The sequence below is a fragment of the Dysidea avara genome, chromosome 3 (assembly GCF_963678975.1).
Source record: "Dysidea avara chromosome 3, odDysAvar1.4, whole genome shotgun sequence".
Classification (NCBI taxonomy): domain Eukaryota; kingdom Metazoa; phylum Porifera; class Demospongiae; order Dictyoceratida; family Dysideidae; genus Dysidea; species Dysidea avara.
In genome coordinates, this window is record NC_089274.1 from 14,809,398 (window position 1) to 14,834,744 (window position 25,347).

At 37.1% G+C, this 25,347-nt stretch overlaps 1 protein-coding gene and 2 long non-coding RNA genes across 7 annotated transcripts in view; 1 reads left to right on the top strand and 2 right to left on the bottom strand.

Moving 5' to 3' along the window:
- LOC136249539 (uncharacterized) overlaps nucleotides 1–17,834 on the top strand; it is a 36,731-nt gene extending 18,897 nt beyond the window's left edge. The window contains exons 13-19 of the mRNA XM_066041582.1: nucleotides 1,304–1,354; nucleotides 2,275–2,414; nucleotides 6,570–6,735; nucleotides 6,786–6,923; nucleotides 8,254–8,394; nucleotides 16,931–17,157; nucleotides 17,473–17,834. Coding sequence (XP_065897654.1) covers nucleotides 1,304–1,354; nucleotides 2,275–2,414; nucleotides 6,570–6,735; nucleotides 6,786–6,923; nucleotides 8,254–8,394; nucleotides 16,931–17,157; nucleotides 17,473–17,656 — 1,047 coding nt within the window. The 3' untranslated portion in view covers nucleotides 17,657–17,834. The remainder of the gene's footprint in view (nucleotides 1–1,303; nucleotides 1,355–2,274; nucleotides 2,415–6,569; nucleotides 6,736–6,785; nucleotides 6,924–8,253; nucleotides 8,395–16,930; nucleotides 17,158–17,472) is intronic.
- Nucleotides 10,355–13,309, bottom strand: LOC136249543 (uncharacterized). Of its 4 annotated transcripts, none has more exons than XR_010698252.1 (4): nucleotides 13,029–13,309; nucleotides 11,528–11,876; nucleotides 10,866–10,998; nucleotides 10,355–10,681 (listed from the first exon to the last, which is right to left on the bottom strand). It is a non-coding gene; the product is annotated as an uncharacterized lncRNA (long non-coding RNA). The 4 variants fall into 4 exon arrangements; XR_010698253.1 differs by having other exon boundaries at nucleotides 11,528–11,661; nucleotides 11,806–13,305; XR_010698251.1 differs by having other exon boundaries at nucleotides 11,528–11,661; nucleotides 13,029–13,304.
- LOC136249541 (uncharacterized) overlaps nucleotides 13,712–25,347 on the bottom strand; it is a 32,548-nt gene continuing 20,912 nt past the window's right edge. For both annotated transcript variants that reach the window (XR_010698249.1, XR_010698248.1), the window contains one exon: nucleotides 13,712–13,974. This is a non-coding gene — a long non-coding RNA (uncharacterized lncRNA). The remainder of the gene's footprint in view (nucleotides 13,975–25,347) is intronic.

The following is a 25,347-nucleotide window of genomic DNA, read 5'->3' on the forward strand; positions in this document are numbered from 1 at the left end:
GGTAGTGATTGTACTGTTTGTCTATTAGGATTTTTACTTTGCAGTGACTGTTCTATTAGAATATTTCAATTTTCATGCAAAACGTGATAAGTTGCAGTTGCTCAATAAACAAATCCCACACCTTTAATGCTAGAATAGGATTTCCAGCCTGTTGTCACTAGCATAGCAGTTATTATTATGATGATGATGATTGGTACAAGTGAGTCGTAATTGTAGTGTATTACCCTGCCAATCAGTACCAAAATTGCTAACTACAATGATAGTTTTGATTTGATGGAATACTAGAGAAGTTACAGCGGTATTGTATTGCATTGCATTTGATTACTTTTGTAATACTCTAATAAAGCACACATTTTTCTGAGGATTTCTAATAGAACACACATAGAATGTTCTAGAACAATCTAGACTTTCCATTGGGAGATCTATACTTTTACTATTGAGTAGATTTTAGCTAGAATTTTCATTTATAGAGGAGAAATTAAGTGAGGAGAATAACTGTGATAGCAGTGGCTCAGTGGTTAAAGATTTAGGTGTTCAGTATGGAGGTCCTTGGTTCGAATGCTGGTAAGATTTTTTTGACATTTTTCATGCACCATTTTTAACCCTGCAGTGACTATTCTATTAGAGTATTTTGACCCTGCAATTTACAGTTGTTTGGATTTGGTATTTTAACTCTATAGCTGTCGAAACGAATTCTTTTAAACCACAAAAGATATGAGCTATGATGGCTAACCTATGCACATGCCAATTAAAGTTATTCCCATAAGCGGATTACCCTGTAGGCATGACAACAAGTCAGCCTTTTTAAAATGCAAATAATCGTCAATAGCTCTATGACTGTTATGCACTAAACTTGGTACATGATTTTGCCACAATAGGTTCTTAAAGTGCACCAAAGCTCAAGCTATGTAATTGCATTTTATAATCATTTTGGCAAAGTATGTGAAAAGAATAATTCAACTCCCCAACCCTCTAAACAAAGAAAAACAGAGATTAAGCCAAATTTTGAATGCTCATACTTCATGATATTTCGTTACAAAATCTTGGCATGTGGGTGCTGAAGGTGGAGGGCGTTTGCAGTACAAAAATGATTCCAATTCGAGTAGGGAGCTTGGAGCTATGTATGTATGAAAATTTCTTCTTGTAAATATACCAATGGTGTGGTGTGCCAGCTTTCTTGGCCACATGAGTGTCTTGATTTTCTTTTGTGTTGAAATGTCTTTGTACATCATAAGGAATTCAGTTAAATGCAAACAACAATATTAGTAAAATGCTAAACTTGGTACATTTTCTTTTCTTGTAGGTGGTAGGATATGTGTATATCAATGGAGAAAGAAATGGTACTTTGGATTGGGTATGTTAACACTACACTATGCTAATTACACATGAAGTTAACAAAACAACTACCTCAAGGTTCAGTTGGTGTAAACACTGGGACTGAGGACCTGAAGACCTGAAGACTAGGACTGAGGACCTGAAGCTCAAAGTTTTCGTGGAATTTAATGTACTTCACACAATTTTTATACATTCCATACTCGTACTAGATACTTTGTAAGTCACAGTGGCTAGTCTCGCATAGCCAGACCACTCTTTCTCTGTCATGGTGCCTCACATGATTCCTAAAAGCCCTAAATCAGTTAGAAATTATAAGTTCCTACTCTGAAAAAGTGTCTGGACTGCTTAGCATAGGCCACTCATTCTACACAGTTCTAGTAACTGAGAGGGCTTAGTCTATGTTAATAAAGTCTAGCAAATCTTTCCTTCATGCTTTGCATGATGCATGAAGTATGTTTGTCAAGCTGCTGGTGTAACTTGCAGTGATCACTTCACTGAAGCTCTATTTCCTAATTATTTGTAACAAAGTTTCTGAAATTTAGTAGCTATATAAGCAAAACAATAGACTAGTGTGCTTATTGCACAGCATGAGTGGCCTAATGCAGTCGGTAAGGCAGTCCACTTCAGACCCTTTTTCAGATTTCTATTGATGTAAACATAACGTGAAGGACCATGATGGAGAAAAAGTGGATTGGCCATGCACAACTACATGCTGTGAATTGTAGAGGTATCTTGTACCAGTATAGAATGTATAAACATTGTAAACACTATATAATTCCAAGAAAAAGTTGGGTCCCCATGAGTTCCTAGGTCCGGGGTCCTTGGTCCCCTGGTTCAGAGTTTATACCAACCCAATTCTAGTGAGTTTAGAGTATCTAATGAAACAATATTAAACTACATGTGTAATGTTAATTAGACATTGGTGTTTTTCCTTTGCAGGATTTTTATTTGTCAAGAGTGCTTGGATTTAGTTTTTATTTTCCACTCTGTCTTACCCACATGGAAGCACTACAAGTTAATTTATTTGGATTCTTACCTCCAATACTGATTCTGATGAGCATTATCAGTTACACTATATTGTAAGTGAATAGCACAGCCAAATTTAACAATTAACATTTTTCCAAGTGTTTACATGAGTGAAGACAATTCATTTATAACAAGTACACGAAAAAATTTGGAATTTTCAACTAGAGTAGGGACCATAGTACATCGATAAAAGAATAGAAGTACTGAAACAAGTTGGAGTAGTCCATGATATTAAAACAATAAGAAGTGTTATATCCCTACTTTTCATTTCCGTTACAGTATCTTGAGCACAGTAGGGATATAACACTTCTTATTGTTTTACTGTGATTTAATTTCATGGACTACTCCAACTTGTTTCAGTACTTCTATGCTTTTATCGATGTACTATGGTCCCTACTCTAGTTGAAAATTCCAAATTTTTTCATGTACTTATTTGTTAACTTTTTTTGTAAATAATTTTATTATGCTGGGACTGGCCATGGTGAACCCACGCATACCACATCTGAAATGGTGCCGCGCGCCCCAGCTATACCAATTATTGTCTGAAAAGTGAAGTATCCATTACGCTTCATTGTCAGCTATGTTAAACCCGTTACACAGAATTTCGAATCAAGAACTGTTCGAAAAGCACCTCTACAATCCATGCATACCAAATAGTTCCGCGTGCCTCAATTACCGTAATTAGCTTTTTTTTGTCGTAAAATAATTTTCGTATGCAAAATTTGTAAAAAATTTCTTGCACGAAAATTTTTATACAAGATCAAACTACTCTAATAGAAGAGTCATTTACGTAAATCATATGAAAATATTTTTACATGAAAATTTGTATCACGAAAAATTTTTGCATGAAAATAAAGCGAATTACGGTATATTAATTATTATCTGAAAAGTGAAGTATCCATTATGCTTCACTGTCGGCTATGTTCACCCATTACACAGCAGTACAAATGAAGAACTGTTTGAAAAGCACCTCTGCAATCATAATAGCCATTAATGAAAAATACAGACGTTTTCCATTTTGAAAGGAAGCCATCACGTGCTACCGCCAAATCAACACCTTTTGCTGTCAGCAAAGATGAATGGCACACGAAGGAGGAGACTGGTAAGTCCATGAAGAATACATTGTACGTACTGCTGTATGCCAAAAGGCACCTCTCGGGCTGCAGCGACGTCGAACAGTGAAAAAATCAAGCCCGTAGCCTTAGCCGTTATCAAGTTACGCTTGTCTGAAGGCATCAGTCAGTCAGTCACTAGAAAATTCCGTTGAATAAAATTTTTTAAAAATTCCGTAGCAACTTGTTGAAAGTGTTTCAAGTCGATCTAAAAGCTTGTTTGGGCTTAACCAACAGTGCCTTATGGTCGTCTGGGAAATTGAGGCTGGTTTTTGGATGATGTTATTTCGTGGGCCACGCCTACTCCTTTGTGGTCCCTACTATACAGTTACTATCGTAGGGTCCGCAACGTGAAATTTTGACCTCCAAGAATCAACTACCAAACCACCCACAAATGCTAGGCTAGGTACCACTTAGAAAATACCAGATCATCGCTATTTTTCGCTAACGTCTTGTCGTGCAAATTGGCTAATATGCTTACAACTTACGAGATTTTTGGCTATATATTCAAGGAAATGTATTTTTCAAGCTACAATACGCACTCTCAGCCTTTCTTACTAATTACTGTAATCTAAAACCATCAGTGGCTGCATTATCTGGAGTGATTTCCACCCGCAGCATTGTGAAAACGAAATTTTGGACTCCAAAAAAGTTTTGATGCCGCTGGATCATACAGCATCGACGCCAAAGTAACCCTCCCAGGTCAAACTGATCTGGCACGGGTCCAACTACTATTACCCCAAATATCATCGAATTCTAAAATTGCTTGCCATCTGGCTGAGCTAGACAGCCGTCAAAAATTCGTCAAAAATGCCGATTTTATCAACTTACAAGAACTTTTGCAAGCCAGATGTGCTTGTTTACTTCTCAAAAGCTTGCTAGACCCATAGTCAATAGCCTTCATTCATAGAGTTGATCTGGCAGCTCTTCTAGCAACCTCAAAATCTGCCAAATGTTAATATCGAAGAATTTTGCCGACATCTACCAATTTACACTGCGTTAAAGAAATCTTGCATACCAAACATGATGCTTTGCTCTCTGAAGTCATGCTAAATCCTTGTTTAGTTGTATTCATCCATAGGGTGGCTCTGGCGGCTCACTTATCGAGGCCAAAATCCATCAAAAATGCCGATCTCACAAAATGTCACCAGTTTTAGGAAGTTTTGCAAGTCATGTTGGCCTGCTTCTCTATACATTCTTGCTGGACCCTTCAATCTGTGTAGGCAACTTTCTTCAGTTTCTTAAAAATGTCAGAGCACTTACTGCTTGTTTTATTTCATTGATTCCACACAAGAATGACGAAGAAAAACCAACAGAAATATTACAGAACTCAAATGTAGTCTAGCTCTAAATATTGCACTCTATATGCCAAACAAATGATGCAAATAATTATCAAAAACCACAATAGAAATTTCCATTCATGTAGCTACAGTGCCTAAGAGGGAGGAGATAGATTAACTCCATTTGAGTTCTGCAATATTTCTGCTGGGTTTTCTTCGTCATTGTTGAGTAGAATCAATGAAAAAAGTGAACAGTACATGTTATTATGGTTGCACCCAATTGGCATACTCTCACATTTCCAAGAGACTGAAGAAAGCTGCTTACACAGACGAAGGTTATTGAATGGTCCAACAAGAATGTAGAGGCAGACCAGCATGTTTTGAGTTGTAAAAATTTGTAAAACTGGTGACAATTGGTGAGATCGGCATTTTTGATGGATTTATGTCTCGATAAGTGAGCCACCAAAGCCACCCTAATGATGATTACAACTAAACAAGGATTCAGCATGACTTTAGAGAGACAAAGCATCACATTTGGTGTACAAGATTTCTTTAACGCGGTGTAAATTGTTGATGTTGACAAAACTCTTCGATATCGGAATTTGGCGGATTTTGAGGTTGCTAGAAGAGCTTCCGGACCAACCTTATGAATGAAGGCTATTGACTATGGGTCTAGCAAGCTTTTGAGAAGTAAACTAGCACATATGGCTTGCAAAAGTTCCTGCAAGTTGATAAAATCCACATTTTTGACAATTTTTCTGACGGCTGTCGAGCTCAGCCAGGTGGCAAACAATTTTGGAATTCGATGATATTTGGTGTGGTAGTAGTTGGACCCATGCCAGACCAGTTTGGCCTGGGAGGGTTACTTTGGCATCGATGCTGTATGCTCCAGCGGCATCGAAACTTTTTCGGAGTCTGAAATTTCGTTTTTGCAAATGTTGCGGCTGGAAATCACTCAAGACAATGCAGCCACTGATGGTTTTAGTTTACAGTATGGTTAGTAAGAAAGGTTGAGAGTGCATATTGTAGCTGGACAAGACATTTCCTTGAAGATATAGTACGTAATTTGTAAACATATTAGCCGATTTGCACGACAAGACGTTAACGAAAAATAGTGCTAATCTGGTATTTTCTAAGTGGTGCCTAGCCTAGCATTTGTGGGTGGTTTGGTAGTTGATTCTCGGAGGTCGAAATTTCACGTTGCGGACCCTAACTATCATACTGTATGATATTGTGTTGTTCTTATAATCATTATGTAGCCTCTTGATCCGCTGTTAATTTAGACTGCTCTATTAGGGTAGTATGTATGGCTGACTACACTATTAAAGTACCAATGTTAAAAAGTTACTTTGGCACTAAACATACATGTGTAGTTCACTGGATTTCTTTTGCACACCACTCTAGTATATATACAGCATTATCAGGCCATCAATTATTTGAACATTCTGTTATCCAAATGGTAGAAATGACTTCTGTTAGAGTATTTTGTCTGAGGTGTGCATTCTATTAGAGTGATTGAACAGGACTTTGTATATAAATGAATGAGCTTCAGTCGTCCAAACTATTTGAGTATCTGAATACATTCAGGGTCCAATCAGTTAGGACATAGAGGGACTGCTGTATTAGTAATTTAGCACAGAGATACACCCCTGGTTCTCTCAGTTCAAAATTGCTACATGTAACTTAGTCGATAAATGATACTTCCATAAGTAATGAAGTATAGTTGTGGCATCTGATAAAGAAAAACACTTTATCTAAAGTGTATATAATCTTGCTTGTAAATGGTGTATAATCAACACTTGCCTCATAATTACAGGGCTCGGAAACTGAAGCCATTAAGTAACAAGAAGACGTTGGATGGAATATGGTTTTTAATATTGATCATTTACGTGTACACGTTTGATACCTGCTGCAATCTGCTGAGATGCGTTGGGACTGAAATACACACTAATGATTTCAATACAACTGTATCAGGATCACTAGTAAGTGTTATTTGTATTGTCCTGGCTTTAATTTTTGTACTATTGTACAGGTTTACTTTTATGATGGTAGTGTCACATGCTTTCAGGATCAACACATTCCATATGCTGTGATATCCATCCTCACTTTAGTATTGTTTGTTATACCATTTCCATTTATTGTGGTAGCTATCAGTTGGAATTATGTCAAGGTAAATACATTTAATTTTGAAAAAAATGATTCAAGGCGCTCACCAGTGTTCAACATACACATTCCAAATCATTGTAACGTTCCAAGGGTAATGAGCACAGGTATGAAATTTACCTCAAAGATGCATCAATTTGTGCACTGTATAGTAGGGATCACAAAGGACTGGGCATGGCCCATGAAGAAACATCACCCAAAAAACTAGCCTCGATTTTCCCTGATGACAATGAGGCAGTATTGGTTAGGTATCATACAGTATGATAGTACTGTATAGTAGGGACCACAAAGGATTGGGCATGGTCCACAAAAAAAATCCCTGATGATGATGAGGCAGGTAAAAAAATAAGCCCAAACAAGCTTTCAGATCAACCCGAAATGCTTTCAACAAGTTGCAACGAAATTTGTTTTAAAATTTTAAACGGAATTTTCTACTGACTTACTGACTGATTGACTCTCTGACCGATGCCTTCAGACAAGCTAACTTGATAACAGCTAAGACTATGGGCTTGATTTTTTCACTGTTCGACATTGCTTTGGCCAGAGAGGTACCTTTTGGCATACCACAGTACATACAATGAATTCTTCATGGACTTACCAGTGTCATCCTTTGTGCTCATTCATCTTAAGGCTGACAGTGAAAGGTGCCGATTTGGTGGTAGCACATGCTGGTTTCCCTTCATAATGGAAATCATCCATATTTTTCATAGTTGATACTGAAAGTTGAATAAAGCAGTGTTAGTCAATCTTTAACCTTTCCCTCTTAAATAATGAATCACCAAGTTCATGAAACCAGCTGTGTTAAGTGAATGAGCATTCAGCCATTTCTTTGTTATATTAAAAGATGATGGCTTTCAAATTATTTAAATTATAAAGTTATAACTTGTTAATGTAAAGCAAGATGCCACTCACTGCATTCAGCCTAGTTGTAACACTGGTCTCATGACCTTGCAGCTAAAATTATAAACAAATTCAACCTTAGGTTGAAATCTGTCCCACTTTTTATAGTACATTGTGGTTTGAAAGAATCACTATAGTATATTATAATTTTCTCATTGTGAAATTTAATTTGGAATCACCTGCGAGCTGCTTTATATGATGCCAAAACTGTTAAACAATAATTTAAATCTTTATTTTGTGCTTGTTTGTATGCTTTGTTTTGTTGTTGTTTTTTTCCATTTGTGTGTGTTTTTATAGCTACTCTTATTAGTATGTCTTACGTATGTCACAGGGCATAGCTGAAGAACAGTCTCCTTTGGCTAATGCTGTTTAACTGTGTTATAAAATAATTATAAAATACAAATACAAATTGGTTTATGCTAACTGTTGTATCACAGAAAACTGGACCATTTTTTGATGTGGTGAACACTGGGATTAAACCAGTATACAATTGGTGGAGTGGATATGACTTGTTCCGAAGAGTATTGTTTGTGGCAGTATATTATGTGTTGGAATATGTTAATGGTGATTACACACGGGTAAGGGATAGTATTTTTATGTTCCTTACTGCATGGATGACTTGTTTATTGGATACATGCCATGGTTAATTCTTGGCAATCAACAAAAGTTGTTGAAGTTAAGGAAGAAAAGCTGTAGCTTACTGTTTAAAGTCAATCTTGAGCATTGACAATATATAAAATAATCATGATCATGAACATCAAGCAATAAATTTACAGTGGTGGATCTAAGCGGGGCACAGGGGCACACCCCCCCCCCCCCCCCCAAAAAAAAAAAAGTTATACATACAAGATCAAGATACTCTAATAGAGCAGTCAGTCAAATACTTTAGTAGAACAGTCACTACACAACACTATTGAGAATCCTCCATAGTTGCTGAATATGAAAATTTACATCTGCATCACTATCCCATGCTTGAGCACACTTAGTCTGCTAAGAATATTGTGTAAGTGAAATGCACATGGTTTTGTGTATGCCATTCTTTAGGCTCATATAAATATAGCTAGCTGAACTACTCATGATGCTATTCAAATCTTAATCAATGTAGCTAGTCCACTTATAAAGTAGTATGATTTAGACATCCTGGATTAGTAACCCATTAGAGGACAGGCAGAATTTATTGTTAGTAGATAAATACCTATATAGTCATGTGCACTTAATCCAGGAATGCCAAAACGTTTCCACCTGTGGATAAAGGCACTCCTCAAGTTTTATATGTATACATCACTGGAGGTGCTGACATCAAACATATACCTAATGTACTGTAGCTAAGATTTTTGTTGGATGTCAGGCCAGGCTCTGGTGACATGTACACTTGTGTATACTACAGTTGACCCCAGGGTTGAAGTGTAGTCATGCACTATTAATTGGTTCTTTATTAAAGCAAAGAAGAGCAAGAGAGCAAGAAGTATTGTAAGTATTCTTGTATGCAAAAACTGGACAAGGCTCCAACTGAATGACTGGTAGCACTCAATATGCTGCATTAATGTTTCCTCAGTGAGCAATCTTTAAAAAGTAATAAGAATTGCATGTAGATGATGTGAAATAGTTACCTGCTTTAAACTTTCATGGTGTGTATTACCCAAACACTGGACAATTGAAATACTTTATTTGAACAGTCAGTGCTCTAATAGGGTAATCACATAAACTTGATTTGAACCTGATCCCACCCTTTGTTTCCCAATGAAGTGATCTGTTTTAAACATCTTGAGGATGTATGTTTCCATTGTCACTATCAAGTTAGACACTATAATCTACGTATACCTGAATACTTTATATATGATCAGACAATTGACCCAGACAAAATGTGACCCAGATGACCTGGTTGACCTAACCCACTAGCTTCTTCACAAGATATCAAGACTCACGGTAGTGAGGCGCGCGGCCATGAAACTACAAAGCACACGCCACAATTAAAAAACGTGCGCGGCTACTACTGTGAGTTATTTACGTGTAGGGACGGTTTTGCAATTTTAGCCCTGAATTATGAAATCATTCCCATTAGAAATGAATTGTACAGCGGGCGCCGTGATTGTAAATGAGTGGTTATCTTGTCGCAACCGCAAAAATAAGACCAGGTTCACTTTATTACGCTGATATCTCGGCTTGCGTTAGCGTTATCGCCATTATTATTATTGAATATAACTACCTTTTGTGGAGTAATACTGGCACAGGAGTTTTCTAGTATATACTGGACTCCCTGTACAGCGGATTTTGCTTACCAAACGCCTAATCCAAATGATAACTTTTAAAGACGCAGCATGGACACAAACCCAACACTCATATAAACGTACTGTGAAAGCGTGAAGAACGTAACTTCCCTAGGGAGAGTGTTTTCAGGATAATTCCATTTAGCGCCACCCATGTACTATCACGTGATTGCCCTTTTTCGTGTAGACATTGTCACTCCCAATTCGGATCTAACTTTCTGACGAAACGGTGCTCATGCACAGTAAAACCAGACAGCTAGTGATTAACATATCATGTCACACAAGTTAATTGATACATGCAACAATACAGTATTTCACAAAATGCACTTTTAAAAATAAACTGTTGGTAGACAAATAAGAAATGATTATTGGCTTTGCTTCATCTGCCATTGTGTACTTCAGGGGACACCAGTCTTCAGTTCTTCCAATAAGGGGATGGGGGTACAACTGGGGCAGTCTGCAAATTTTCTCCTGGGCAAGATGGAACACCCTTGTCACCACCCCTACTAGCTGTCAAGTGCTGGAAAGTTGAATAATACCGGATGACAAATAGAGGAATCCACCACCATCGCCCCCTATTCCACTCAGGGTCACATACCTGGATTTAAGAATAACGATATGAAGTTACGACCAAATACAAAGCTAGTAGAACCAATATGTTGTGTACGCATGTATATTTTAATGTCCATGTATATTGTGTGTGCATCTCATGCTCATGATGCGTCTCGTGTTCATGTACAGTATGTGTGTGAGCGCAAAAAAGTACACGTGCACATGCATACCAGTTTGTGATTGATCTCCTTTACAAAAAGTGTGGTCCGTTCACAAACAACCTGTGCTGCAAGTGGCAAACCATCAGTAATCCTAGCTAATGGGGTGCCTTCCCAATAAACCAATGCCTGAATTTCACTGGACCTGTCAAGAAAAACAACATGTTAATTGAGTGGTCAATCTAAACCTAGGTAACAAGTTTGGCATGCACTATAGAGCACATTAACCATGCACAGACAGTAGAAGGTTCTACAAACTCTCATTGCACATCAATGTACCTGGAAAACCAGGACACTTTCCTAATCAGGGTAGTCTCATGATCTAGATAGGTACTGGTGGTTAAAACCATTAGCCCATTACTAGTAATTGATCTGTAAAATAACTAGTGGTGGGACAAATGTCTGAAAATTCGAACATTTGTTCATTAAGGAGATATGTGACAAATGCATTTTACCAACAAACATTCGTTAGCATGGTTACTATGGTACATAAGCATAGTATCATTTTTTTAGGAAATAAATTCAGTTGAATTTAGATTACCACACTACTTAGAACACATCTGTAAATAGCAAGTTAGCAAAGTGGGCACTACAAGTACAAAGAGATTAATGTGCAAAAATATGGACGCTTAAAACTCAAGATACTCAAACATGAGTCCCTGAAAGAAACTTACCTGGAGAATTACGATGCCATAATCACAATACATATTGGTCCAAATCTGCCAATAACACAGACGTCTGCAATATGGTTCCATTCCTTCTTTTTGATATAATTTGTTGATGATGCAGTAGACCACAATAATGAGACCTTGAAAATGCAGGATAATATCATGCAGTTAAGACCTCATAGTATAAACAACAAATTGGCACTAAAAATATATAACACAATTTTTCTTTCACCAGGCAAGGTCAGTTTCAACATCTGGCAAAACCATTGCCTTAGGAAACTTACTTCAGTACTTCTTACATGAAGAAACACATGCTTTAACACATATAACAGTGTGAGGTAGACCTTCAAGTGACCTGCAGAAACAACCACCGGGACATCTGATAAGTATATCAAAAGAAATAACTTGTTTTGCTCTTTGCACAGTTTAGTATGTAACAGGAGCACATTTAACAACTATATAAAGTAGCAACCACCCGAGGGGTCCGCAACTATGGGGTTTCGATAGACGTGATTCGGAAATCACACTATTCTACAATAGAGCTCGGCGGTATTGAAATTTGAATACACGGTATTAGTAACAGGAAAATATCGCGGTATATCGGTATATAGTTAGCTTGCTATTGTAACTATTGCATCATTTCTTAGGCTAGTATCAAGCCAAAAACCCCAAAAAATATAGTTCAGTACAAGTAGGCATGTATTGTAATGTGACAACCTCAAGTTTTTGTTCAAGGCGTGTCTGCTAAACCATCAACAAATTGGATAATTAAACACAAAAGGCTGGGTTAAAAAAAATCCTATAGCAGTATTCATCAATATACCGGTATTTTGATATATCAGTTATCAAAGGCTGTCACGGTATGATAATCGGTTATGATAATTTATCACGATAAACGGTATTACCGATATATCGCAGAGCACTATTCTACAACTGATTCTGTGATTTCTGCCGCTAAGGATACATACATAGAAATACGGAGAAGCACAAAGATTTACAGGAAATTTTTAACAAATTGTGATTCCTGATTCCAGAATCACATCTGAACCATCGACGTGATTCCTAGAGTTGCGGAACCCTCGCAACCACCGTCTGAGGTAGTCTGGAGCTGCCCACCCTTTCGCATAAAGTAAGGGTCTGGTGAAATACAGATACTAAATCATTTCTAGTGCCCAGATTCAGCGCTAGCCAATTAGTGCATGCCAATGACGTTCACACAGAAATCGCCTTGGCAACACAACACTTTTGCTCGATTGAAGTGCAATCATCTGACGTAACAAGCATTACGTGCGCTGTCTAATTGAATTCCTTTTGAAATGATTAGGTATTTGTATTTCACCAGACCCTTACTTTTTGCAAAGGGGCGGGCGGTGCCAGACTACGTCTGAGGTTCCTAATATGCACTAACTCTAATTAATTCACTCATGTTCAGCCAAGACCGAAGAGAAGGGCTGAAACACCTTATTTACACACATGCAAAAACATTTAATAAGCGATATTAACTTACAGTTAGATCTACACCCTTTCATAAAGTAGGTCACGATCAAAGTGAAGCACCATTTCCGTATTTCGTCATACCACTTCATACCAGGCAGTAGATTTTAGAGGCGCGTCAACCCGTACAGCAGGCCATACGGTGCATGGCACTCAGATTTCATGATCAGTGACGTATATACCAAGAGTGGGCATATGGGCATTTACCGTTCCTTGCCCGACCATCATCGATTACAACTTGTGCTAGCAGGGGAAGTCCCTTGGAAAGTCCCTTTCACACCTCAAGTAGCACACGTGAACACTAGTAAATGTACGTCGGTGCTCTTATGGATCGTGAGACGTGACCGTGTGTCCTTTGACCGAAGACCCCAGTGAGAGTACACAATTAATACCCTTGAATCCACTGTACCGTGGTGGTCTGTCTGATGATGTTGTCTCCTCCTCCAGTTTTCCATCTTAGGTAAATAATTTAATAAATAATAATGTGAATTGTTCTTAGCAGCTTTTATATGGAAGAACAGCTATGCCAAATTATTTGAGCTAAAAAATCGTCCATGCAGTTAACCAAATCCTGGCTTTAAAGGTGCTTATTCAATTAGTAATCTTCTTCGATTTCAAAGGGAAATTTTCTTAAAAACTATTCTGCGAGACAAATGCATACTCCAGCAGATATGCACCCATCCTCCCGTCTAAAAGTTGTTTCCTCTGCCTCTGTAATGGTACTCAAACACACCAGTACAATCTACTAACATACCAAAAGGTAATCATATTGTGAGATAAATCACGCACATTAACATAACAATGGTAATACAGTACATAAGCAATTAATATTGATTTCACATTGCAACAATTATTGTGATTGAATATGATGTCAGTGATAATCCTTCACTCTCCAGTACCTCTGTTTCAAACACTGCAAGAACTTTTTAACATCTAGTAATTGGGAACTCCCAGCTCACCTACGAGAGCATTGTGATATTAACTTGTTTACATCAATATGTCATGTATATGTGTTGACATATGTAGTATGTATAGTGTTTGCACATTTTGTGCGTGTGTGTGTGTGTGTGTGTGTGTGTGTGTGTGTGTGTGTGTGTGCCTTGTGCTTGGTGATGATGTATGCGTGTGTCTATGTACTGAAATGAAAATAGTATAATGTGGTGTACCACATTTGTGATCTCTGTAATAGACCCTCAGCAAAGCATCTTGTGCTGTGATTGGCAAACCAAGTTGCTGAATTGTCCTAAGGATACCATGGCCACTAGGGCAGTGGCTATAGGTTTTATTCATGGAAAAGTATCAATATATTCTAATAGAACAGTCAGGCAATAAAATACTCTAATAGAACAGTCATCAAATAAAATAGCAGAAAGTGCGAAGTTTCTGTCTGAAAACACTCCCAGATGTAATCTCAGAGTTGCTATGTCAATTATTTTCAGATTTGGTATCCTCCCAAACAACCTAGTAAAGCAAGCTTTGCAAATAAGTGTATTACATACATCTTTAGTGGTAACCCTGACTGTAGCCATTACTTGGCCTGACCAGTAAATTGCAGTTTCCACCAGCCCTGGTTCTAATAACAATTCACAGCTACTATAGGAATGTATGATATATGTTCACCACTTTGTGTTTGGTCTCAACACCTCTACAATGCAAAATTCATCGTACATTTCCATGGCTTGATCAATCAAGTTGAGTCTGTAAATTATATAACTGATAAAAATGAGTGATATCCCCCCCCCCATCCCCCCCAAACACCTTTGCTGTAAAAAAGGTGCGTCCAAGAAACTACAAGTAACTAAAAAAAAAAAAAAAAGCTCAGCTATAGAAAAAGGCTAACTGGAAACTGAAAGAGCTGATATCTGGAGCGGCCAAGAATCATGTTACTACAACTACCAAAGTACCAAATTCATGCAAGAATACCTTGGCTGAGAAATAGGTAAATGAAAGTAATCGGCAACCAAAACAGCTGATATCTGAAGCGGCCAAGAATAAAATTTATGTTGATACAACTAACTACAGTTATTAATGAAGTTGTAGCATTGAATCTTAATCATGCAACTGTGTTCTATATATTCATCCCTGCTACATCGTAAATTAATTCTTTCTAACTCTAATTGGCTGATAATTTGGCCGCCTTTTTTTCTTTATACTGACTATTGAAAAAGGCGGCCAAATTACCAGCCAATTAGAGTTAGAAAGAATTAATTTACGATGTAGCAGGGATGAATGTATAGAACACAGTTGAATGATTAAGATTCAATGTTACAACTTCATTAATAACTGTAGTTAGTTGTATCAACATAAATTTTATTCTTGGCCGCTTCAGATATCAGCTGTTTTGGTTGCCAATTACTTTCATTTACCTATTTCTCAGCCAAGGTATTCTTGCATGAATTTGGTACTTTGGTGGTTGTAGTAACATGATTCTTGGCTGCTCCAGATATCAGCTCTTTCAGTTGCCAGTTAGCCTTTTTCTATAGCTGAGCTGTTTTTTTTTTCAGTTACTTGTAGTTTCTTGGGCGCGCCTTTTTTTACAGCAAAGGTGTTTGGGGGGGGATTAAGGTTACAGTGTAGTATGAAATTATGAGCATGGCTAACCATACCTGTAATTAGTATGTCTCTAAAAATTGTTTTAAATATTGCACAAAATTATTATATGCCTATGTCAGTTCTTGATGTACACCAAATCACAGTGATAGTATATATACAGTACAGTAGTATTGCATCATACAGAATGGTAGTACTGTATAGTGGAGACAAAATTAATGCCCTCCAAAATGCTAGATCAAAGTCATCTTTAAATATGTTGCACAACAAAAAGCAGCTTTACAGAATGTATGTATCATTAAATTTAGCGTTAAATCTAAGAATACCCTTACAGGAGCACCGATTACGTATTTTGGTAAAAACATGCCAATGTAGGGAATTCCCCACAAAGGTATGTCCATATCTCTATGTTTCACTACTTGGGTCTGTATTTCATTTTAAATGATTTTTAATACACTAGTAAAGCTAGGTAATGAAGTTTCAGAAGTGGCATATAATTGTTGTGTTTTCAGTCACCCTGTATGTGCAAAAAAAACATCATCACTAACAGCACTGCCACAAATGACATGCATGCACCAAAATGTTTGTGGTCAGACGTTATATAGACACAACCATGATCAGAAGTATGGCGCCAATTCTTCGTTCAACATAGTTTTTACATTCAAGTTTCTTTCTCATTCCTTCATAGGCTTATTATATATAACCTCCTTGAAGGTCACTAGCGAGATTATAAGTAATTTTGGTAGCCTTACATAGTGGTTCTTGTGGTGATGCTAGAGGAGGTTGGTTTTGTGTCATGATCCTGTAATGCTTTGGCTTGTGTGATTACACAATCTAACATGGCACCTGGAATTGGTATCGGTACTGTGAATGACACCAACAACTATTTTTTTGCATCCAAAAAGGATGGATAAGTTAGTGCTTGCTTGTTAGCTAGGAAAGCCATATAATGTGTTCAGGCAGCTGAAAGAAGGTTTCAAGGTCCCTGCAGGTGTGATACATGGACCTACAATTTGTGCATTAAAATACTTGGTATCAATACTGAGGTGTTGGGGTTGAATGGGTTGAACATTCTTTGATATTGTGAGATGCATGACCAACCTCCTCTGTGGTGATGCTGTGAACATGGCTGTACTACTTTGATCACTGCAAGCTTAATTAGTGGTCCAGACTACATAAATATATACATGGTTATTTTATGGTAACTAGTTAACTGGGTTGCAACGGTGATCTACAAATGATTTGTAATACTGGTAGTCGTGTTTAATTTGCTCATGCCAGATGACATAAGTTTCCAACTATGGGTAGCTATACTAGTACTATATGTTTGATCCTGCATATATACATAGTATATTCATCCTACAGGTTGCTATGTTTATTTGTGCTGTCATCTTTCTACTGATAACATCAAGAATTTGCCCATATGATAAATGGAGAGTTAATTTAGTGGAGTGGCTGATACTATTGAATCTTGTTGTAATCACTGCATACTTTGCAAGCACACAATCAGTTGATAGGAGTTCCTTTGGAACATTTATATTTGTTCTTCCCTATGTCTACTTATTGACATACTTGGTGATTAAATGTTTCAGGTTGGTTGTCAATGAATACTTATGACCTGGTAGTTTGCTAAAAGATGTACATAGTTATTGCTAGTTTGCACAAGGCTACATAGGTATAACTATAGCTTGAAAGAATACACTAGAGAGTCTACATTGTATTGATTGTAATATAGGAAAACACATTTCTGCTCCCTAGTAGCATTGACATCATTGCAGCCATTTCTTGGCTGCCACCTTGATTTCACAACTTTTTTCACCCAAGCTTTTTAAGGCTGCACCATTTTTTCACAGCTTGGCTGTTTTTGTGTGGATTGTATATGTATATGTATGTGTGTTTATATTCAGGAAAACAAAGTCATTTACAGTGTTTAGAAAAAGGATTCATGCTGCCACCCTCACAATTGTTACCTATCTGGGTAATAGTGATACCTTGCTGGTAGTTGGTTCTGATACTATGAAAGATGTTGTTACTGACAATTCCTATGTTGAACTCCGTGATGAGTTACAGATTTTGACTGATTATGACTAAATGGCTAAACTGCTGTTTTAATATTATTATTGTGTTATGTACTGTGAGTTATAAATACTGTAACTTATTGGTAACCCAGTAGCTGATTGTTTAAATTTCCATAATAAATTTTTCCAGTGCATTTTATTTATGTACGATGTACATTTAGTTGTAAAATGTTATTAGGGGGAAAGACTCTTAACAGTGTACGCATGTACTATTAGCTACATGCATCCAGGGCCGGAGCCCAGAGATTTTGAGTGGTCCGGCCATGCATGGACTACAATGGAGGTCATAGCCGTCATGCACACTATTCAGTTTTTATTGATCTAGCTAATATTATGATTTTAAAATTAAATTAGAGATTATTTGCTTTCATGTTATACTCAACTGGATGTGCTAAGCAAACACAGCATGCCAAGCTAGGGAGATCTGGGGGCATGCTCACCCAGGAAAATTTTTTGAAAGTAAATGCTCTGAAATGGCATCTGGAGGCTATTTTACATGCAAAGTCTTTTCAACATCAATGGTAATTTTGTGTTACAGTGTACCAATTAATTCAACTTCATATCTAGTTAGTAGCTAATTCATTTTCATGATACAAAAATTCTCACAGTGAAAGTTTAGTTCTTTGAGATATGATTGTAACTGCTAATGCATGACATGCATGATTAGCCCAACACAATGGCATGTGCAGATGACTCATTGGAACTTGGAGTAATTTAAAATCACTAGAGATGTAATGGCTTACACAGCAGTCTAGTGTAATTAGTAGAGTTGCACCGATATGCATTTTTTCACATTTGCCGATACCGATTATTTGCCTATTCCTGTAACCGATATGCCGATATTTACCGATATTCTTCATTTCTTCAGAACAGAGGAGGAGGAGCAGAAAATCACCTAAAGTTTATGCGTATAAACTGCATTTGTAATGATAATGTAATCAATGTAATTAATTACGTGGGCGGCCGACTTTTACAATGTTTTACACAGTTTTGCTAGTATCTCCTTTCATGGAAAAGGAAGCCAAGTAGTTATAAAACAGCTAATCAAACAGTGTTTTAGTGGGACTACAGACCCTTTGTGAAGAGTGATCAACTAATTGCGTGGGCGGCCGATAAATATACACAGCCTACTATAGCCTTGCAACCACATTTGTGCAAACAAACAAACTCAAATAGTTACAAAACAGTTACAACAAACCACTTACTGCTACATTCACCACCTTCTTTACTTTCACCCGTTCATTGTCGTCAACTTAACGATTGATTGTGGGTTTCGGTTAACCGGCAAGTTATTTCCGCTTCGTAGCCGATACCGATACTTGTAAAATTAGCTAATATCGGTTGTTACCGATAATTCAACCGATTATCGGTGCAACTCTAGTAATTAGGACAGTGGCTATATTCTATACTGAATGTTCTATTAGAGTGTTACGATGACTGTTCTATTAGAGTATATTTTTATGACTGCTCTATTAGAGTATCTCGATCTTTTTACAAATTCAAGTAGCTGAAAAGTGGTCCGGCCGGTCCGGCCTTGCATGCATCACACAACCAGCCATGCAGGGGCTGCATGGATATTGGTATGAACAATTTTACATGTCATGCAGTAAGTTGCTTATGACATGAAATTTAACCTATAAAACCTTATTAGCCTGTTAAATATTGCAACTACTGTAACAGTACTTAGAACAACGTGATTTACGTACATCCACCACAGCAAACTTAAGTACTACATGACGTGGTCAATACTACGGTACTGCAACAAAACAAGCAACCATCATGCATCATATTTCACAATTGTAGGCATGAAAGGGTTGCAGTCTAGGCCAGTCAGTGTAATCATATTCACTATAATCTGCTTTTGAAAAAAAAAGGCTAAACAGTTGACACAGACACAATTAAAATGTAGTGTATTATTTGATATGTTCATCTCTATACTTGAGTCATTGCTTTTATTAATTTAAAACAGTTCATCAGTTGTTTGTGAAACTAGTATTCAATTTTTCTATATTTATATGACAACTTGGGAAGAAACTTGTAACATAAAAACATCAGCTAGCTGAACAAAATTAGAACACACATCTGCTTCTGTCTTTCAGCTGACTACACTGTTAAAAGAGGTGTTACAGGTACACCCATTGTAAAGTCACTAGGTCTAAGTCCTTGTAGGTCAGGTAATCCTAAGGCTGCAGCACGTGTTGCTGTCAGACCTTCAGTGCTGGTCACTGTAAAGTGTTAAAAATAAAATAAAATAAAAAGGTGTTCATGTACACCCATGGTATTTACAACACCCTAAGGGAGTATTGTAGCACTCAGGGTGTCGTTGAACACCTGAATGTTATTTTACTCCCCATTAATAGCTGAGCCACTGTAAGGGTGTTTGTCTACACCTTGGTATATTGAAACCCACAATCAAATGCTTTTGAAAACATATGCTTTGAAATGGCATGTGGAGGCTATTTTTTATTGTAACTGCTAAGGCATGATATGCACGAACAATTCATTAACATAAATGTAAATGATTTAGACCAATTATGCAAGCAGTGTAATGAGAACAGTGGCTATAATCTGTACTGAATGTTCTATTAGAGTATATTACGATGACTGCTCTATTAGAGTATCTCGATCTTTTTACAAATTCAAGTAGCTGAAAAGTGATCCATCCGTGTCACCATGGGTTCTGGTCCTGCTTAGTACTACAGCCATATAGATACTATTGTGTGTGGAACAGTAATGCTGTCTAGTAACGTTTGTGTAGAAACCTCGGGGTACTAAAACTCAGGCCTGCTCAGCCTGTTCAGTTGAGCATTTTTTACCGAGGCAGCTGCCTCAATGGTAGCTACGCCACTGTAAGTACATTTTGTTAATTGTATTGTATTGTATTAGTGCTTTACAGTGACCAGCACTGAAGGTCTGACAGCAACATGTGCTGCAGCCTTATTACCTAACCTAATTTCAAGGACTTAGACTTAGTGACTTATAGCTGAAAAGGTGTAACAGAAAAGGGGCCAAAGTAAGGAAAAAATCCCTCCAACCCCAGGATTCGAACTGCTGGTCACCCAATGTCTAGTTGGGGCCACACTCAGTCTCCTCCAGGAGGGATGGACTTTCTTCCTTAAACCTAAAGTATTATTGTATTAGTGCTTTACAGTGATCAGCATGCACTGAAGGTCTGACAGCAACATGTGCTGCAACCTTAGGATTACCTAACCTAATTTCAAGGACTTAAGACTTAGTGACTTATAGCTGAAAAGGTGTAACAGAAAAGGGGCCAAAGTTAACTTCTATAAGAGTGACTTGGGAACAAATTAACGTGCCATGTGGTAAGTATTAGAGTTGCACCGATATGCATTTTTTCACATTTGCCGATACCGATTATTTGCCTATTCCTTTAACCGATATGCCGATATTTACCGATATTCTTCATTTCTTCAGAACAGAGGAGGAGGAGCAGAAAATCACCTAAAGTTTATGCGTATAAACTGCATTTGTAATGATAATGTAATTAATTACGTGGGCGGCCGACTTTTACAATGTTTTACAGTTTTGCTACTATCTCCTTTCATGGAAAAGGAAGCCAAGTAGTTATAAAACAGCTAATCAAACAGTGTTTTAGTGGGACTACAGACCCTTTGTGAAGAGTGATCAACTAATTGCGTGGGCGGCCGATAAATATACACAGCCTACTATAGCCTTGCAACCACACTTGTGCAAACAAACAAACTCAAATAGTTACAAAACAGTTACAACAAACCACTTACTGCTACATTCACCACCTTCTTTACTTTCACCTGTTCATTGTCATCAACTTAACGATTGATTGTGGGTTTCGGTTAACCGGCAAGTTATTTCCGCTTCGTAGCCGATACCGATACTTGTAAAATTAGCTAATATCGGTTGTTACCGATAATTCAACCGATTATCGGTGCAACTCTAGTAAGTATAAGGTGTTGAACACCCTTAGGGAGTATTGCAACACCTTTGTATTACCTTTTAGTTGGTCCTAGAGCACCCCTGGGGAGTACTACAACTCCCTTCAAGGAGTTTAATTTAAACAGCAGTTAGAACACCCCTAAAGGGATTTGGAATACTCCCTATTTTTAACAGTGTATATTTAAAGCCCTAGCTGCCATGCAGTGTTTTTGTGCTATAACTTTCTCTAATTATACAGCTAATTCAAGGGCATTTGGTACAATAGATCTCCTTGAATTGAATGGATGTATAGACATTGATGCCACAACAATGGCTTCAAAGATAAGCTAATTATAATCAGTTTGTGTTTCACCTGGAAGGATCTGGGATTGCAGCTTATGTTAAATAAATATAAATTGGGCTCATGTATATGCATAGTATTTTACTACCATGGTACTTCAAATACATGTTAGCAAACTATTTCACTAGGCCCTATGGCTACTACTGATGTCATCGACTGTCAAATGCAAGCACTATGATATGATCAGTAGGTCACATGATATCCAGTAACTGCACAGTTGACATGACAGTCATTTTTAAATTATAATATTGTGTGTACTGTGCAGGAATCATGTATGATTATAGTGTAATTATAAAAGTGTTGAAATCATTACAAACCTCAGTGTATGTGGGAGCATTAACAATGTTCTGGGGTAGCTGAAGGGAAGTAGGAAAATTTAAATATTTAGTTGATTAAAACAGCCACTTCGTAGAAAGGAGGGAACGGGAGTTAAGCAATCATCTGGATTATCAGCTAAACGATGAATGATTTTATACAGCTTTTGTAATTTATATATATTTTCTTCTGCTCTGCAGGGTGGGCAGATCGAGACCAGTTAACATTGTGAATGTGACTTATAGTACATGACTGTGTTACTAATGGCTGAAAGATTAGTGCATCATGTAATATTAAATAAACAGCCAAACTGTAAAAAAGAGTGCAGCCTTCAAAAATCCTGGGTGAAAAAGTTGTGAAATTTATTTATTTATTAAATCAAAGGTGGCGACCATGAAATGGCTGCAATGATGTGGTTGATAATAAATTTTAACGTGCAAAGCCATTATTAAAATGTATTATTATTCACATAATTGCAGCCATTTCATGGTGGCCACCTTTGATTTCACAACCTTTTTCACCCAGGCTTTTTGAAGGCTGCACCCTTTTATACAGTTTGGCTGCTTTTGTGTGGATTTCACTTCTTTTTATAGTTTATATAATAATATACCCAAAGCCAACCATAAACTGACTTTGAGGTTTGTTTGTACCACACACATCATTGTTCTTCTTATAATATACAGATAGTATGATATAAGATAAACTAGTGCTCTACCAATACAGAAAATACCTACTAGAATTCTCCATAGTATTCAACTGTAGAGTACAGTCCTCCTGTGGATATTATCAGCTGCTATAATATCTGCTGTATTTAATCTTCTCCATTAATATAACAATTTTGAAATTGAGTGTATAGGGGACTGGGTCAATTAAAAGGCTCAGTGGCCAAGCTGCATTTATATACAACCTCTGAAACTATATAATTGTAAGCTGGTAGTATTTTTGTCTAAAAAAGCTGCTTGCACTGCATTTCATCAGTACCACTCCACTTCTCCCTCCAATTTAATTTGGTACTACAATACTAGGACTGCACCATATTTTGACAACCCAGTCAGATGTAATTTTAACTTTTATACAAATTACATTGCAATTTGTTCAAAATTTTCAATCTCAAAATTTTACATTTAGTATATTCTCTTATAGCAACATTGAAGTATATATTGTCAACTTGATTGTCCATTTCGAGGGTCAAATATTTGTGCTATATGGTAATTACCTGCATTGGAAATTGCACACATAGCATTCACATGTTACCAATAAGTAATAATACAGTGTCATGAATAACAGTTTGATGACTATATATGGTACAGCTAATTGACTAGAAGAATGACTTTTATGGCATCATGAATCACATTTAACTTATACAGATGCAATGTCACTGGTTCATGTACTATGTACATCATGGGTATATCCTTTCCATGGCAGGTGCATATGAGAGTGATCAATCAATTTATCATTCCATTCTCATAATTTAGAATTGTAGGATGCATACTTTGACAAGATATAATGTATTAGACTATATGGAGGTCTAAAATTTTCACTGGTAACCCCCAAAACTGCAAAATCAGCGAAACTTTCTCCCTCGAAATATTTAGGCAATATGCATATGGTATAGCTATTTAGCAATTAACAGCTTTGGCTGATGCTGCCACCCTGATAAAATAACAACTGAAAAACCTGAGGTTCCGGCATGTCTCTACATGTACAGCTAAACTGCTACTTAAAATTTTGTGGAGGTCCTTCTGTCAGGCCATACTAAAAGAATGACAAAATTGTTTTACTTTTTGACAAGTTTCGCAGTATAAATTTCTGTGTAAATCATAGATCTTGTCCCGAATCTTGAAAATCTTGTATAAGCAATTATTTTCAGTCGTTGCGGATCCCTTGCATAGGTATAGCAAGCACCTCGTGGTTGGGGAGGGGGAGGGGGCAGGCAATAGTAAGGATAAAATAAAAGCTGAGTATGCAAAGCGGAATGCTAAACTAGTGGGGTATAGGGCCTGTGCCCCAGGATTCTTTGAAAACTAACGCTCTGAGATTGACTTTCAGGGTATTGTGAATAGTAAAAAACATACTTGAAACATTCCAACAGTGTATTTATTTACTTCCATGTCAGTCACAAACACTACAAAAATAATTTTAGAGGCGCTTACCACAATCATTGATCTGAAGTGTTCCTGACCACTACTTGCTAAAGACAGGAATGATTCCGTAACATGGAATTAGTGCACAATAGTATACAGAGATGTTGCAAAACCACTACAATGATTGTGGTGATTGTAGTGAATGCAGTAATTGTGGTGATTGTAGTGAATGCAGTGATTGTAGTAAATGCGGTGATTGCACTCACCACATCACCATATACAATCATTGCCAGGCCTGATCATTGCAGTCACTACAATTGCAGCAATCACCACAATCACTGCAATCACCACAATCACTGAAATTACTGAAATCACTACAATCACTGCAATAACTACAATCACTGTAATCACCGCAGTCACTGAAATCACCACAATCACCACAAAAACTACAATCACGGCAATCACTAAAATCACTGTAATCACCACAATAACTACAATCACTGCAATCATTACAATCTGAACTATTTAGTTACAGTTACATATTACCCATATAATAAAGTAACTATAATAATATTGCATAATATTATTATATTACTTTGTGTCCACAGCCTTAAGCTGTCACATGTGAAACTATCACTTCAGCCTTTCTGCTATATATAAAGGAGGGATCATACACCAATGCTTTTATAGAAGATTTGCAGTGACACTTATGACTTGATGTTAGCTTAACAATATAAAATAACTGTATGCGACCAGGAAGCCTTATCAACAAAACATGCTGATATGACTTCTCAGCCATGATATTTATAGTGGCTGGCCTCATCAGCTAGTTCCACTCTAACAATCAAATAATAGATAAACAATCAAAATAATGATTAATTGCGTACAATACATTGAAGGTGTTATGATATTGATTATGACAGACACACAATACTGGTCTGACTGCATTTCATTGCATGTGACCTTTCCATTACCATGCATTCACTGTGGCCACTTTCAATACGGTACAGGTATGATAGACTTTTGTCAAGT